Source organism: Salvelinus sp. IW2-2015, linkage group LG4q.2, assembly GCF_002910315.2.
Source record: "Salvelinus sp. IW2-2015 linkage group LG4q.2, ASM291031v2, whole genome shotgun sequence".
In the NCBI taxonomy this organism is placed as follows: Eukaryota; Metazoa; Chordata; class Actinopteri; order Salmoniformes; family Salmonidae; genus Salvelinus; species Salvelinus sp. IW2-2015.
The window spans coordinates 27356749-27371278 of NC_036843.1; the positions used below are offsets into that span (position 1 = coordinate 27356749).

Below are 14530 nucleotides of genomic sequence, written 5' to 3' on the forward strand. Positions count from 1 at the left end.
TCATCTGTGGATCTGTTGGGGCGGTATGCGAATTGGAGTGGGTCTAGGGTATCTGGGAGGATGCTGTTGATGTGAACCATGACCAGCCTTTCAAAGCACTTCATGGCTACCGACGTGAGTGCTACGGGGTGATAATCATTTAGGCAGGTTACCTTCGCTTCCTTTGGCACAGGGACTATGGTGGTGTGCTTGAAACATGTAAGTATTACAGACAGTCAGGGAGAGATTGAAGATGTCAGTGAATACACTTGCTAGTTGGTCCGCGCATGCTTTGAGTACACGTCCTGGTAATCCATCTGGCCCTGCGGCTTTGTGAATGTTGACCTGTTTAAAGGTCTTGCTCACATCGGCTACCAACAGCGGTATCACACAGTCATCCAGAACAGCTGGTGCTCTAGTGCATGCTTCAGTGTTGCTTGCCTCGAAGCGAGCATAAAAGGCATTTAGCTCGTCTGGGCAGCTTGCTTCTGGATTTCCCTTTGTAGTCAGTAATAGTTTTCAAGCCCTGCCACATCCGACGAGCATCAGAGCCGGTGTAGTAGGATTCAATCTTCATCCTATTTTGACACTTTGCTTGTTTGATGGTTCGTCTGAGGGCATAGCGATATTTCTTAGAAGCATCCGGATTAGTGTCCCACTCCTTGAAAGCGGCAGCTCTAGCCTTTAGCTCGATGCGGATATTGCCTGTAATCCATGGCTTCTGGTTGGGATATGTATGTACGGTCTCTGTGGGGACAATGTTGTCGATGCACTTATTGATGAAGCCGTTGACTGAGYTGGTATACTCCTCAATGCCATTGGATGAATCCCGGAACATATTCCAGTCTGTGCAAGCAAAGCAGTCCTGTTGCATAGCATCCACGTCATCTGACCACTTCCGTATTGAGCGAGTCACTGGTACTCCCTGCTTTAGTTTTTGCTTGTAAGCAGGAATCAGGAGGATAGAATTATGGTCAGATTTTCCAAATGGAGGGCGGGAGGATGGCTTTGTATGCATCTCTGTGTGTGGGGTAANCTTGTAAGCAGGAATCAGGAGGATAGAATTATGGTCAGATTTTCCAAATGGAGGGCGGGAGGATGGCTTTGTATGCATCTCTGTGTGTGGGGTAAAGGTGGCCTAGTTATTTTTTCCTCTGGTTGCTCATGTGGCATGCTGGTAAAAATMTTGTAAAACTGATTTAAGTTAGCCMGCATTAAAGTCCCCGGCCACTAGGAGCACCGCTTCTGGTTGAGCATTTTCTTGTTTGCTTATGGCCTTATAGAGTTGGCTGAGTGCAATCTTAGTGCCAGCATCGGTCTGTGGTGGTAAATAGACGGCTACGAATAATATAGATGAGAACTCTCTTAGTAGATAGTGTGGTCTACATCTTATTATAAGGTACTCTACCTCAGTCAAGCAATACCTCAAGACTTCTTTAATATTAGACATTGTGTGCGAAGCTTGTAGCGTCATACCCAAGAAGACTTGAGGCTGTAATCGCAGCCAAAGGTGCTTCAACAAAGTACTGAGTAATGTGATATTTCAYWWGTTTTTTTTATATATACATTTGCAACAATTTCTAAAAACCTGTTTTTGCTTTGTCATTATGGTGTATTGTGTGTAGATTGATGAGGGGGGAAAGCAATTTAATCAATTTTAGAATGAGGCTGTAACGTAACAAAATGTTGAAAAAGTGAAGAGGTCTGAATACTTTCATAATGCCCTGTATCAAGCATCCCAGAGTAGGAATGCTGATSTAGGATRAGGTCCCCTTGTCCATATAATATGATTCATTCACTGTGTTCATACAGTCAGACCAATTCTAATATTTTGTCACTAATTGGTTCATTTGATCAATCAGATTAGCTCTTTTGKCACTAATTGGGCAATTTGAGAAACAAGGTCAGAATTGGCTGCCTGTGTAAATAAATACAGCCATTGTGATCTAAAAGGCCATACTGATCCTAAATCAGCACTCATACTGTGAGATGCTTGATACATACGGCCCCCGATGTAGCTAGCCCCTGATTTAGATAGACATACCTGCTGTCTCAAGCGTGAACGTAGAATTCAGTGTTTTTTCCAATTCTGCTGTTTTGCTTGCAAGGTCATCAGCTGAAATGTTGTTGAGGTTCATTTCAAAAGCAATGATGACACTACCACGACTTAAAGCAAAAACAAGGGACAAGATCAGGTCTACTGTATGTCGATCCCCCCCCAAAAATGTAACATAATTTGTAAACAAGCTGAATTACCTGAACCCTGTGATGTATATGTCGTCAAATGAWTTCAATGTACTGTACACCCTTTTCAGCTAAAAGGGAAAAAAATGGTTTGCATATAAAAAACTAATTAAGAATGATCATGCACATAGATCTGTGAAGAGTATATTGTCAACATAGTTTAATATGGTATTTGCAAAATATATCTAAATAATATATCTCCCTCTAAAATAAAGTTCCTGTTTTCATTRTGTGTGTGTCATTAGAACATTGTAGTAACCCATTCCCATATTATAAACAATTTTTATATTTACAGTGTAAATTTGACACATACCTGAGGCAATAATTCGTCATGCAAGTCTTTATATTCCTTAGAATTTGGATTGCTGTAACTTTCAAAATATACCTTTCCAGCTATGTTAAGTTTTCCAATGACAGTAACTGTGAATAAAAGAGATCATTATTTGCAATGTGTACTGGGCCTTTTGCATACTGTCTTTGAACTGGCTTGTGGAAAATGCAAACTGTTGACAGACTGGTATGTTTTATGTAAAAATTTTTGGATTTCACTCTTCCTCTCTCACACGCACGCACAGCACGCACACCCACCCACACCCACACACACACACACACACACACACACCACACACAACACACACACCACACACAACACACACACACCACACACAACACACACACACACACACACACACACACACACACACACACACAGAATACCTCTTGTTTCAGGGAGACACATTGGTTTTGTTTTTATGGTTTCAAATGTGCAGTTTTGTTGTTTACAACAGTTAGGTGGAGACTGACACACTGCAACACTCCAGATATGCCCTGGTCTGCATGTGCACTGAGTGTTGTTTTGAAGAGGGGCACAATCTGTTGAAATAATTTCAATACATAATTTTTGCCATATTTACCCCAAAATAAATCCAATAGAAATCAAATGAAAATGAAGGGAACACAATGTGGAGGCACATATATAGAGTTTGCTTTATATAGGCCTATACTGAATAGACACTGGGTTAGACTTGTGTGTGTTTTTACAGTAGGTTTACTAATGCAATGTTTCCCATGTTAGAGTATTTGATAGTACATTAGTAAACCAGCTACAGTATTGCATACATATTTACCTGTTGTAACTTTAAGGGTGTCAACACTCACAGGATTGTCCATTTTAAAAGAGTCGAGTATAGATAAAATACGGTATTCCGGTATGGACGCCTCAGTCCTCAGTACCATATAGTAGACTTTTGTTGAGTTGCCTGAAACATGCAAAACACCATGCAAAACATACTTTAGAAATAGAGTATGTAAAGTTTGAAGTACTGTACAAGGAATTCAGAGTAAGAGCGGGCATGCAAATGATAAATTGTCAGATGCTCACTGTTTACCCATACCTCTATCAGCAGCACTACGTCATGATTATGGAATCCTGTCACATTACTGTGTTAGCTATATGGCAGGGTTGGGGTCAATTTAATTTATATCAGTCAAATGCTTCCTGAATTAACTGAATCTAAATGGAATTGACCCCAACAACCCTTGTGGCAACTTCATTTCTGGATTGCTTCCAGACTATAGATTATGTCCCAGATAATACTTGGAGCCTAGCCCCCTACAACCAGACTGATCTGACAAGCTCGGGAGATCAGTCTGGTTGTAGGAGGCTACCTGCAGCTATCCCTTGCTGAAAGTAGTGCACAAAAGGGAATAGGGTTAGGGTAGTGGACCAAAAGGGAATAGGGTTAGGGTAGTGGGCCAAAAGGGAATAGGACTAGGGTAGTGGACCAAAAGGGAATAGGATTAGGGGTAGTGACCAACAGGAATTAGGATTAGGGTTTAAGTGGACCAAAAGGAATAGGATTAGGGTAGTGGACCAAAAGGGTGCCATTTGGGAGTAGACATAGTCTTCAAAATAGGGAGAATGTAAAATGAGCTTACCATTTCCAGAGACCTGAGCAACAGCAACAAAAACACAACATTATTACTCAAGTACATATGTTCGCAGGAACAAACCAGAAAGATACATTATACAATTATTATGGAATCGGGCCCATTTTCAAGTTTGTAATTAAGTATTTGGTTTGCTACAAACATATAGCTGAAATCTTGACCCAACCTTGTTGCAAGTTAGTCCTAGAAAATATAAAAGAAGTAAAGTCTTCATTTTGTAACCTTTCAGATGGAGACAGAGATAGAAATGGCAGTTGTGTACAGCAGAAACACAGTTGGAAGTCATTTTACATTCCATCCCAACAAGATAATGGTCAGTGGAACTGTCAATACTTGGATAAACCCATGTTTCACTTGGGAGTTGTTTTTCACTGGTGTTACATTGAATAAATAAAGTTAACACATGAACACAAAAAAATTGTTGACAGACTTACTGGTATAACAAATGTTTGATTATTACCCATTTTGGATTACACACACACACACACACACACACACACACCACACACACACACACACACACACACACACACACACACACACACACACACACACACACACACACACACAACACACACACACACACACACCACACACACACACACACACACACACCACACACACACACACACAAAGATTTTAATCTGGACCTAATCATGAAATGGAATTAATTATTATTCACAGGGTTAATAAAGGCACAATCGGTTTCAATGTCCTACTGTTCAATGGTCCATTCATTAAAATGTAGGTTAATATCCCCACATAATTAAATAGAGGGGCAATTCCAGCATTATGGACATTACATTTGTATGCAAAATCACAAATGTCATGTCTCACAGAATGAAACGTTTTATGTGTGTGTCTATAGTACGCCCTGGGGTGAGTGTATACCAGTGGAGGCAGGTGGGAGGAGCTATAGGGATACAGCTCCATATGTTTGATGTGTTTACATTTACATTTAAGTCATTTAGCAGACGCTCTTATCCAGAGCGACTTACAAATTGGATGTTTGATACCGTTCCATTAATTCCATTCCACATATTACAATGAGTCCTATAGCTACTCCCACCAGCTTCCACTGGTATACCCTGTATATGCCCCAAAAGGTGGATTACTAAATATTGGCATGCTGGAGAAATAAAGCTAATAAGTGTTATGGATGTTAGATGAAATGAGACTGAACACAAGTCTGTGAGTTTGTAAGTCTTAGGTCAAAACATGGATTGCCTTTTTGGAAGGAAAGGCTTAGCTGAACACAAAAGCGATCATTTTGAAGACTGTCGTTACCATCATAACTTTAGAGAGGAAAAACAACCGTTATGGATGTTATGGAGTCTGAAATAGACATTCAAATCTGAAAGATTTCTTAATCAAAATCTATCATAACATATTTGTTGTCATTTGGAATGTTTTAAAAGGTCAGTAGAATGCATAATACTTTAGTACTGCTTTTACAGGCAGCCTGAATAGTACACAAGGCCAGGCACCACACCCTAACAGTTTATATTATTTTGTATATTTAAACATATAAAACTTAACCTTTACCAGTTGAATGTGGACGCAAATATAAGATGTTTTTGTATAACAATTTTTCTGAAATATTTTAACAAAATATGCAAATGAAAAATGAGACAACATACATTGGCCTATACTTTGGACTCTGAATGAAGTCAGTATATTTTGGGCGGCTACAGGACTATTCACATATTAATAAACAGTACTACAATGCCCATGTATGAGAAATGCATTTCAGCATATACAGAACCAGTCAAACGTTTGGATAGTACCACTAAGTACATTCAAGGGTTTTTCTTTATTTTTACATTTACATTACATTTAAGTCATTTAGCAGACYCTCTTATCCAGAGCGACTTAATAGTGAAGACATCAAAACTATGATATAACACATATGGAATCATGTAGTAACCAAAAAAGTGTTAAACGAATCAAAATATATTTTATATTTGAGATTCTTCAAAGTAGCCACCTTTGGCTTGTTGACAGCTTTGCACACGCTTGGCATTCTCTCAACCAGATTCACCTGGAATGTTTTTATGTTTTGGATAACTTAGTGTTGACATGAACAAGGGACTGATGAAACTTGATATGTATTTATACATTTTATATTCTTATCGATTGTGAATTAAGCATTATATMATWTTTTTTTTTTTTAAGTCTTGAAGGAGTTATATGCTGAGCACTTGTTGGCTGCTTTTCCTTCACTCTGCGGTCCAACTCATCCCAAAACATCTCAATTGGGTTGAGGTCGGGTGATTGTGGAGGCCAGGTCATCGGATGCAGCACTCCATCACTCTGCTTCTTGGTCAAATAACCCTTACACAGCCTGGAGGTGTGTTGGGTCATTGTCCTGTTGAAAAACAAATGATGGTACCACTAAGCACAAACCAGATAGGATGGCGTATCGCTGCAGAATACTATGGTAACCATGCTGGTTAGATGTGGCTTGAATTCTAAATAAATCAACACTGTTTGTAACAACTGCAGTTGTTTCTAATCTTCAATTGTATCTTTAACTTGTGACACTTTGTCTTTTGTGTGTATTCTGTATTTTTCTGTAATGTTTTATGGACATGCTGCTATTTTCCTGTTTCGCCTTCTTGCCAGGTCGCCCTCGCAAAATAGGTTTTAAACCTCAATGGGTTTTATCTGGTTAAATAAAGGTTAAATAAAAAATCATTGACAGTGTCACCAGCAAAGCACCCTCACACCATCACACCTCCTCTTCCATGCTTCACGGTGGGAACCACACATGCAGAGATCATCCGTTCACCTACTCTGCGTCTCACAAAGACATGGCCGTTGGAACCAAAAATCGACAATTTGGACTCATCAGACCAAAGGACAGATTTCCACCGGTCCAATGTCCATTGCTCGTGTTTCTTGGCCCAAGCAAGTCTCTTTTTCTTTTTGGTATGCTTTTAGTAGTGGTTTCTTTGCAGCAATTCGACCATGAAGGCCTGATTCACACAGTCTCCTCTGAACAGTTGATGTTGAGATGTGTCTGTTACTTGAACTCTGTGAAGCATTTATTTGGGCTGCAATTTAATTAACTTATCCTCTGCAGCAGAGGTAACTCTGGGACTTCCTTCCCTGTGGCGGTTCACCTGAGAGCCAGTTTCATTATAGCGCTTGATGGTTTTTGCGACTGCACTTGAAGAAACTTTAAAAGTTCTTGAAAATTTCCGGATTGACTGACCTTCATGTCTTCAAGTAATGATGGACTGTCATTTCTCTTTGCTTATTTGAGCTGTTCTTGCCATAATATGGACTTGGTCTTTTACCAAATAGGGCTTTCTTCTGTTTACCACCCCTAATTTGTCACAACACAACTGAGTGGCTCAAACGCATTAAGAAGGAAAGAAATGCACACCTGTTAATTGAAATGCATTCCAAATGACTACTTCATGAAGCTGGTTGAGAGAATGCCAAGAGTGTGCAAAGCTAGTATTCTACAATGTATAAAATAGTAAAAATAAAGAAAAATTATTGAATTTTTGAAACAGTTGTTGACTGGTACTGTATTTTCCAAGATAATCTTAAATATAGAACACATCATTTTCAAGATATCTGAAGCTAAGATATGTTGCATTAATATCCATCACATCCGCAACCGTTATGAATTTTACGGATAACATAACACTGAACAATTATACTTACAATGAAAAGAGAGAAACCAATTATAGACCATATAAAACCTTGTTGAAAGTTGGCTTTACAGATAAGGTTTCAAGATGATCCGATGTAAGGTGCATGTTTTACAAAAACTTTTCCTAAAAACAATGTATGTTACATTGCCAGTCCCAGTCACCCCCCTATCACTAAAAGACTCAAACCACTTCTATCTGCTTTGTATTGCTTCATTAACATCTCATTTCCATAACTAACACTGGGGGACAGGTGTYAGTGGAAAAACATGCTCTGTGGGCCCTTTCTAACCAGGTTTCCCGTTGGGTTTCCGTACAATCTTTATATGCAAGTACTTCGGATAAAACATGTCAACACAAGCCTTATTGAAACAGAAAATGTGTAGGTCGACTTTAAAAATGTTGACAAAACAAAATACACTAGACAATGTGGGATCTTTTTGTTTCGGTAAAATGAATTATGCGAGAAATGTCGGAGGAAACACTTTTATGCGCAAATATTGATATAACAACCTTCACATCGAAGTAAATCACGCGATAACATGTTGTGTGGTCCTCCCACTACGACACGTCCTCCCACTACGACACGTCGGGAAAGCATGCATATTATTGGGCTACATACGAAATACATCATGATGAATTTAACAGGGTGGTGAAAATGCAAGGTGATGAGCTTGATGCTCCTTTCCAATAAATATCGAGGGTCTTATTCTGGTGACATGATAATCAATGATTGGCTGCCGTTTGACAAATAAAAATAGTCTGTCCATAATAATCTCATCATGTAGGCTCTCCTATCCGCTCTGTATCTGCAAACTAAACTGACGGATAGAGCGCAGTGCCAATACCAGAGTGGACACACGCTATTTAGATGAAAATGCCCGAGAAGCCGGTGTTTGGAGGATATATTGGCACATCTGTTTTTAGGCCACTCCAAACACTGCTTTTTATAGAGGAGATCAAGTTTATAAATTGCCTGGCTGGGCTGATTAGACAGCGGATTGAGCAGTCAGATGGAACAGAGTAAATAGGCATTTTAACGTCATAGATGTATCCGGCTGTAACTTGTGGAATAGACACCGTTGGAATGCGGTTTTAACCAATCAGCATTCAAGATTAGACTCACTCTTTGTATAAAGGCCTATAACACACAAAATAAATTGTGAGAAAACTATTAGTAGAGTTGAAAATGCGATGGAAACCCATTTAACTTGTATTTTTTTGTAGGCGAGGGGATTTAAAAAAAAAAGTATGTGCACTATGTCATCATGCACAGCTTTTTATCCGCAACAAGTCAATTTGATGGGAAAATGTGCATATAGTTTTTATAAAGATTTCTGAATATTCGCATGGAAATCTATCGCCAATTGGATGGAAACCTAGCTACTAATGGTCAAAATGAATGCAATTTCCTACTTAAACATTTCAAATAATGCCTGAACTCCCACATATAGATCTTAAGGATAATTATGAACGTGGCTTCATTTGGAAATTACWTTTTTTTTTTGTATATGCTCAAGTTGACCTTCCCACAAAATCGCCCAGAACTAGAATTATATGATCTCTATGAATATAACATTGATGCTTGAAGAATATAAAAAGTGCAGAAGCAGATATACTGAATATAATTCAGAATGAGTTGAGAATACAGAATGATTAACACCAACCTCTCCTCTTTGATTCCCCCGATAAATATCATCAAAATATTAACATGAATATTTGAAGAATATAAAAAATGCAAAAGCAGTTACACTGGATAGGATTGAGAATATGAAGAAAAGCTACCTCTCTTCCTTGTCTCCCCCGAAAGTATCATCAAAATATGAATCAGCAAGCGAGGTGAAGCGCAGATTTGTAAGTCTGAGAGTAACTTCAGGTTGATATGCTGTTTTTGAGAGCCATAGAAAACAATGGCACCTCTATGAAACTATAAACCAAAACGTCCCCTGTCCATTTGCATCAAAGAGGTCACATTATGAAAAGTAGATATGCAAAGTGATGATGTAGGCCCACGTGCATCATTCCCTAATATGTTTATCATTAAAGAACCTTGTGCTTGTTGAAGCAAACTGCAATTTGCATAGTCCACACTAAGTGCAGTAGGTCTAACCTTTTCTGAGTCAAGATCACTTTCGCAGTCAAACAGCAAGTCGAGATCTACTGCCCAGATTTTATTTTTAACATGACTTAAATGTTTTTACATTAACCTAATAAAAGCAGTTCTGTAGGAATTAGTTTTGTGCAGTATGCCTAATACATTATCACAGCATATTGGCTATATGCCTGTTCTGACAATATTGTTCTTCTCAGACCATATTATATTACAAAACTCGAGCTTTGATAACAAAATAGATCAGTTGGGGTAGCACTTGCAAGGCACAGCTGAGCATTAATTGAAATAATTTGCAAATAATGTGCTTTTTATTTTACTGGACTGATGGTACCTGCATCTGATGTTCATGGTGCTTTCAAAACAACTGGGAACTCTGAAAAAACAAGGCAAATCAAAGCGATTTTTCCCAGTCGGACATCGTTTTATTCTGAGTTCCCAGATGTCTTGAACGCACTGAAGTCGGAAGTCCGAGTTCTAAGTTCCCAGTTGTTTTGAATACGGCATTAGTCTCATTAGAGGGAGGGAGAGAGCAGCAGAGGGTCCGCCTCTCACGGTCCCGCCTCTTTCCTTCCCTTCCTCCAGTGAAACTGACCAGAGAGGACACGGTGTTCAACCTGATTGCGAAACTCGAGTCGCACCGCATCCGTCTTTGTCTCATATACAAATGAATGTTGTTTCTATGACCAGAGAAAGGGAAATATTCCTCGATATTAAAATATATACGACGAGCTGCTAATAARAATAAAAACGCAGGGATGTCGATACACGTGGCCAGTAATTAATAGCAGCTACAGCGCGAGTGGTACTATGGAGAAGTGCGCTTTATGTGTTGTAATAGTGTCGAATAAAAACTTAATCATGAACTCACTCATAAAAGCAGCAGCGCGTTGCTTTATTATTTGACAGTCTCACTAGGATCATGTTTTTAAATGTGTTATTTTACGTTATGACATTTCACGTAGGCTACACTTTGCTTGAAGCTGTATGTCCGGGGTTTTGGGATATTGGCCAGCGCAGTAGACGCCATAGATCCCCCGGTCCACCCGGCAGGAGGAGTTTTTTCCCCCAGACAAATTTAAAGTAAAAAACTTTAACCTTTATTTAACTAGGCAAGTCAGTTAAGAACAAATTCGTATGTACAACGACGGCCTACCCCGGGCACACCCTAACCCAGACAACGCTGGGCCAATTGTGCGTCGCCCTATGGGACTCCCAATCACGGGCGGTTTTGATACAGCCTGGAATCGAACCAGGGTCTGTAGTGATGCCTCTAGCACTGAGATGCAGTGCTTTGAACATGGGGCATTAGACAGCTGCACCACTCGGGAGCCCACCCGGTGCGCAGGGCTTCTGAATTAAGTGCAAATACCGGCAACAGCTCAACACGAATTTAAAAAAAGGAGCGCAAGCCTTAATCGTTAGCTTTTCTACAGAAATGTTTGGTGATCGACTAGGAATGCCTTGAAGATCGAACACTTGGTGACCACTGGCCTAGGGCGTTTAGGCCCCTTATTTTATAACTCGTTCTCCAACCAATATGCATCAATTGAGGAGTGTGAATTGAAGTGAATAGGAAATTGAGTAACTCTTGCGAGGACAGTGAAAGTTGATCAAATGTATTTGTTATAAACCCAGAGCAATGACCTTCATCTGGATTACACACACACACACACACACACAAAAACTGGATTTCTATGGGTTTAGGGACCAATCACAATGGGTAAGCAAAACAAAATCCTGATAAAGGCCAACACGCGGTCTTACCATTAACAATAAAGAAGCTCTGTTATCAATTTCCTCTTCATTGAAATAACACCATGAACGATACAGATCAGGGTTTTATTATTCACTAGATGCTTGGCAGTTATTTAGGAGGACTTGTTTAACTGATCATTGGGGGCGCAATGATTATCACAATGTGCCAAATATATAGTGAAACCCTGCATCATATTTAACCAATATTCTGGCAACTCGGTTAAACAAGTCTCTGAGAGGCCTGCTGTGACTACTAAGCCGCCTGTGAATCGCTGGGTTCGAATCACGTGTTCGTTCGCTCATCAGAACGTTGCCGAGCAACTTGTTACAACTGCCAGTGCTTTCAAGCCAAGTCCACGGATCTCTTGTTGCACTTTGTGGATGAACAATAAGATAGCTAGCTAACCACTTGAACAGTTCATGCAGAAAATGAGTGAATTATTTGAGAATATCAACTTCTGACATTTTGATGTTGAGCCTGGCAATTGATAATGGATGTAAGTAGCTAGCAAGAGCTGTCAGTTAGCTTAGCCAGTGTCCTTAGCTAGCCAGCTAACGACGTCGTTTTCATCCATGATGAATTATACATTTATCTAGCAACTGCGTTACCTTTATACTGTCAGGGTTGGGTAGGTTACTTTGTAAATGTAATCCGTTACAGTTACTGGTTACCTGTGCAAAATTGTAATCAGTAATGTAACTTTTTGATTAGTGAAGACATGAAAACTATGAAATAACACATATGGAATCATGTAGTAAACAAAAAAGTGTTACATCAAAATATATTTGAGATTTGAGATTCTTCAAAGTAGCCACCCTTTGCCTTGATGACAGCTTTGCACACTCTTGGCATTCTCTCAACCAGCTTCATGAAGAATGCCAGCTTCACCTGGAATGCATTTCAATTAACAGGTGTGCCTTGTTAATTTGTGGAATTCCTTTCCTTCTTAATGTGTTTGAGCCAATAAGTTATGTTGTGACTGATAGGGGTGGTATACAGAAGATAGCCCTATTTGGTAAAATACCAAGTTCATATTATGGCAAGAACAGCTCAAATAAGCAAAGAGAAATTACAGTTCATCATTACTTTAAGACATGAAGGTCAGTCAATCCAGATTTCAAGAACTTTGAAAGTTTCTTCAAGTGCAGTCGCAAAAACCATCGCAATGATGAAACTGTCTCTCATGAGGACCACCACAGGAAAGGAAGACCCAGAGTTACCTCTGCTGCAGAGGATACTTTCATTAGAGTTACCAGCCTCAGAAATTGCAGCCCAAATGCTTCACAGAGTTCAAGTAACAGACACATCTCAACATCAACAGCCTTGTCTTTGTGAGACGTAGAGTAGGTGAATGGATGATCTCCGCATGCATGTGTGGTTCCCACCGTGAAGCATGGAGGAGGAGGTGTGGGGGTGTGAGGGTGCATTGCTGGTGACACTGTCAGTGATTTATTTAGAATTCAAGGCACACTTAACCAGCATTGCTACCACAGCATTCTGCAGCCATCCACAACAACCACAATCTGTAAGGTGCAAATAGCTAAATGAGAGAGCAGCAGTGTGATRCACATCAATGCGCTATGTAGATATCAATAGTAAAGTGATATACGTATCGCCGTAGACTACACTGCTATCGTCCTTACCTCCAAGCGTTTATTCAAGTTGGATCATCTTTGGATGCCGACAGCAGTCTCAGCATTGGAAGACATAGCTTGAACTGTAGCCTACAAAAGCCTATTCCTGCTCTTCCCGTGATCCATCAAACACATTTGGTGTGTCATCATAGTGGTCTCTGACTTGCACCATTTTTCAATGCTGATTTGCATGTCATTGAGAAAACAGAGGAGTGTCAAATATTTTTTTTCACAAACATCCTTTCTGAATGTAAAAGTAATCCTCGAAGTAATCATCTAATTTCTAAAAAGTATCTGTAATCTGATTACAGTATTTTTGCCGGTAACGTAAAGGATTACAGTTGCCGMTTTTTTGTAATCCCTTACATGTAACGGATTACATGTAATCCATTACTCCCCAACCCTGATACTGTAACATGTATCCCATGGATCTGGCTAACTAATGAAATAGTCTTCTAGTTTATATCATTATAACGCTAGCTAATGTGAGATTTTCAGCATCTGACGGTTTCAAACTTCCAGCAGTCTCCAGGCTCTTCTTCAGGAAAAGGATCCAATGAACTTCCACCAAGGGTTGATACTTTACTTCACAGGAAGAATGTCAAGGAAAAAGAAGAGAGTTACATTTCTATGTAAGTTTGTCAATTATATAGCAAAGTGGTATTTTGAATTCAATAAGAAACTTAGCTACTTGTCAGTATGGATTTGTACATTTTTGTCATTTTTACAGGTTACTAAAGAAAAACAAACATGTCAACAGATCATGTATAAAATTTAGTAAATTATCAGGTGTGGGAGAATCTCCCACTGAAAATGCACTATCATCAAATGTGTCCAGGTCTCCTTTACATGGAAGGAGCATTAAGAAAAGTGAGTCTCATCCTCATTTGTTGTATTTTAATGGATTTTGTAAGCAAAATCATTGTGCGCGCAACATTTCTGTTTCTCTAGTTGGCTGCATGTTCCAGCCCAGCAAGCAGGAGCCACTGTGTCTGAAAAGAGGGGTCATTGAACCAATTAAACACATGTGTGAAACCTCAATGATCCCCGACACATGGAACTATAAAGGAAAGAGAGTGAAAGACGTCCGCTTCGATGCAAAAGGTAGATTACCCCGAAACAGTTACACGGAACTGGTTGATTAAGCTTTTTTGCTGCACTTAGCTTTTTTTTTWATGTAGGCTATTCT

General features: G+C 39.5%; 2 protein-coding genes across 2 annotated transcripts in view; one reads left to right on the forward strand and one right to left on the reverse strand.

The window, feature by feature from the left end:
* adgrf3a (adhesion G protein-coupled receptor F3a) overlaps nucleotides 1-4034 on the reverse strand; it is a 29853-nt gene extending 25819 nt beyond the window's left edge. The window contains exons 1-5 of the mRNA XM_023987062.2: nucleotides 3351-4034; nucleotides 2941-3096; nucleotides 2537-2643; nucleotides 2236-2294; nucleotides 2024-2145 (exon numbers count right to left, since the gene is read on the reverse strand). Of these exons, the coding sequence (XP_023842830.2) occupies nucleotides 2024-2145; nucleotides 2236-2294; nucleotides 2537-2643; nucleotides 2941-3096; nucleotides 3351-3459 (553 nt within the window). The 5' untranslated portion in view covers nucleotides 3460-4034. The remainder of the gene's footprint in view (nucleotides 1-2023; nucleotides 2146-2235; nucleotides 2295-2536; nucleotides 2644-2940; nucleotides 3097-3350) is intronic.
* A 10266-nt stretch (nucleotides 4035-14300) lies between these two features.
* Nucleotides 14301-14530, forward strand: part of LOC111963081 (dynein axonemal heavy chain 6) — a 71127-nt gene continuing 70897 nt past the window's right edge. The window contains 1 exon segment of the mRNA XM_070443310.1: nucleotides 14301-14445. Within this exon segment, the coding sequence (XP_070299411.1) occupies nucleotides 14301-14445 (145 nt within the window).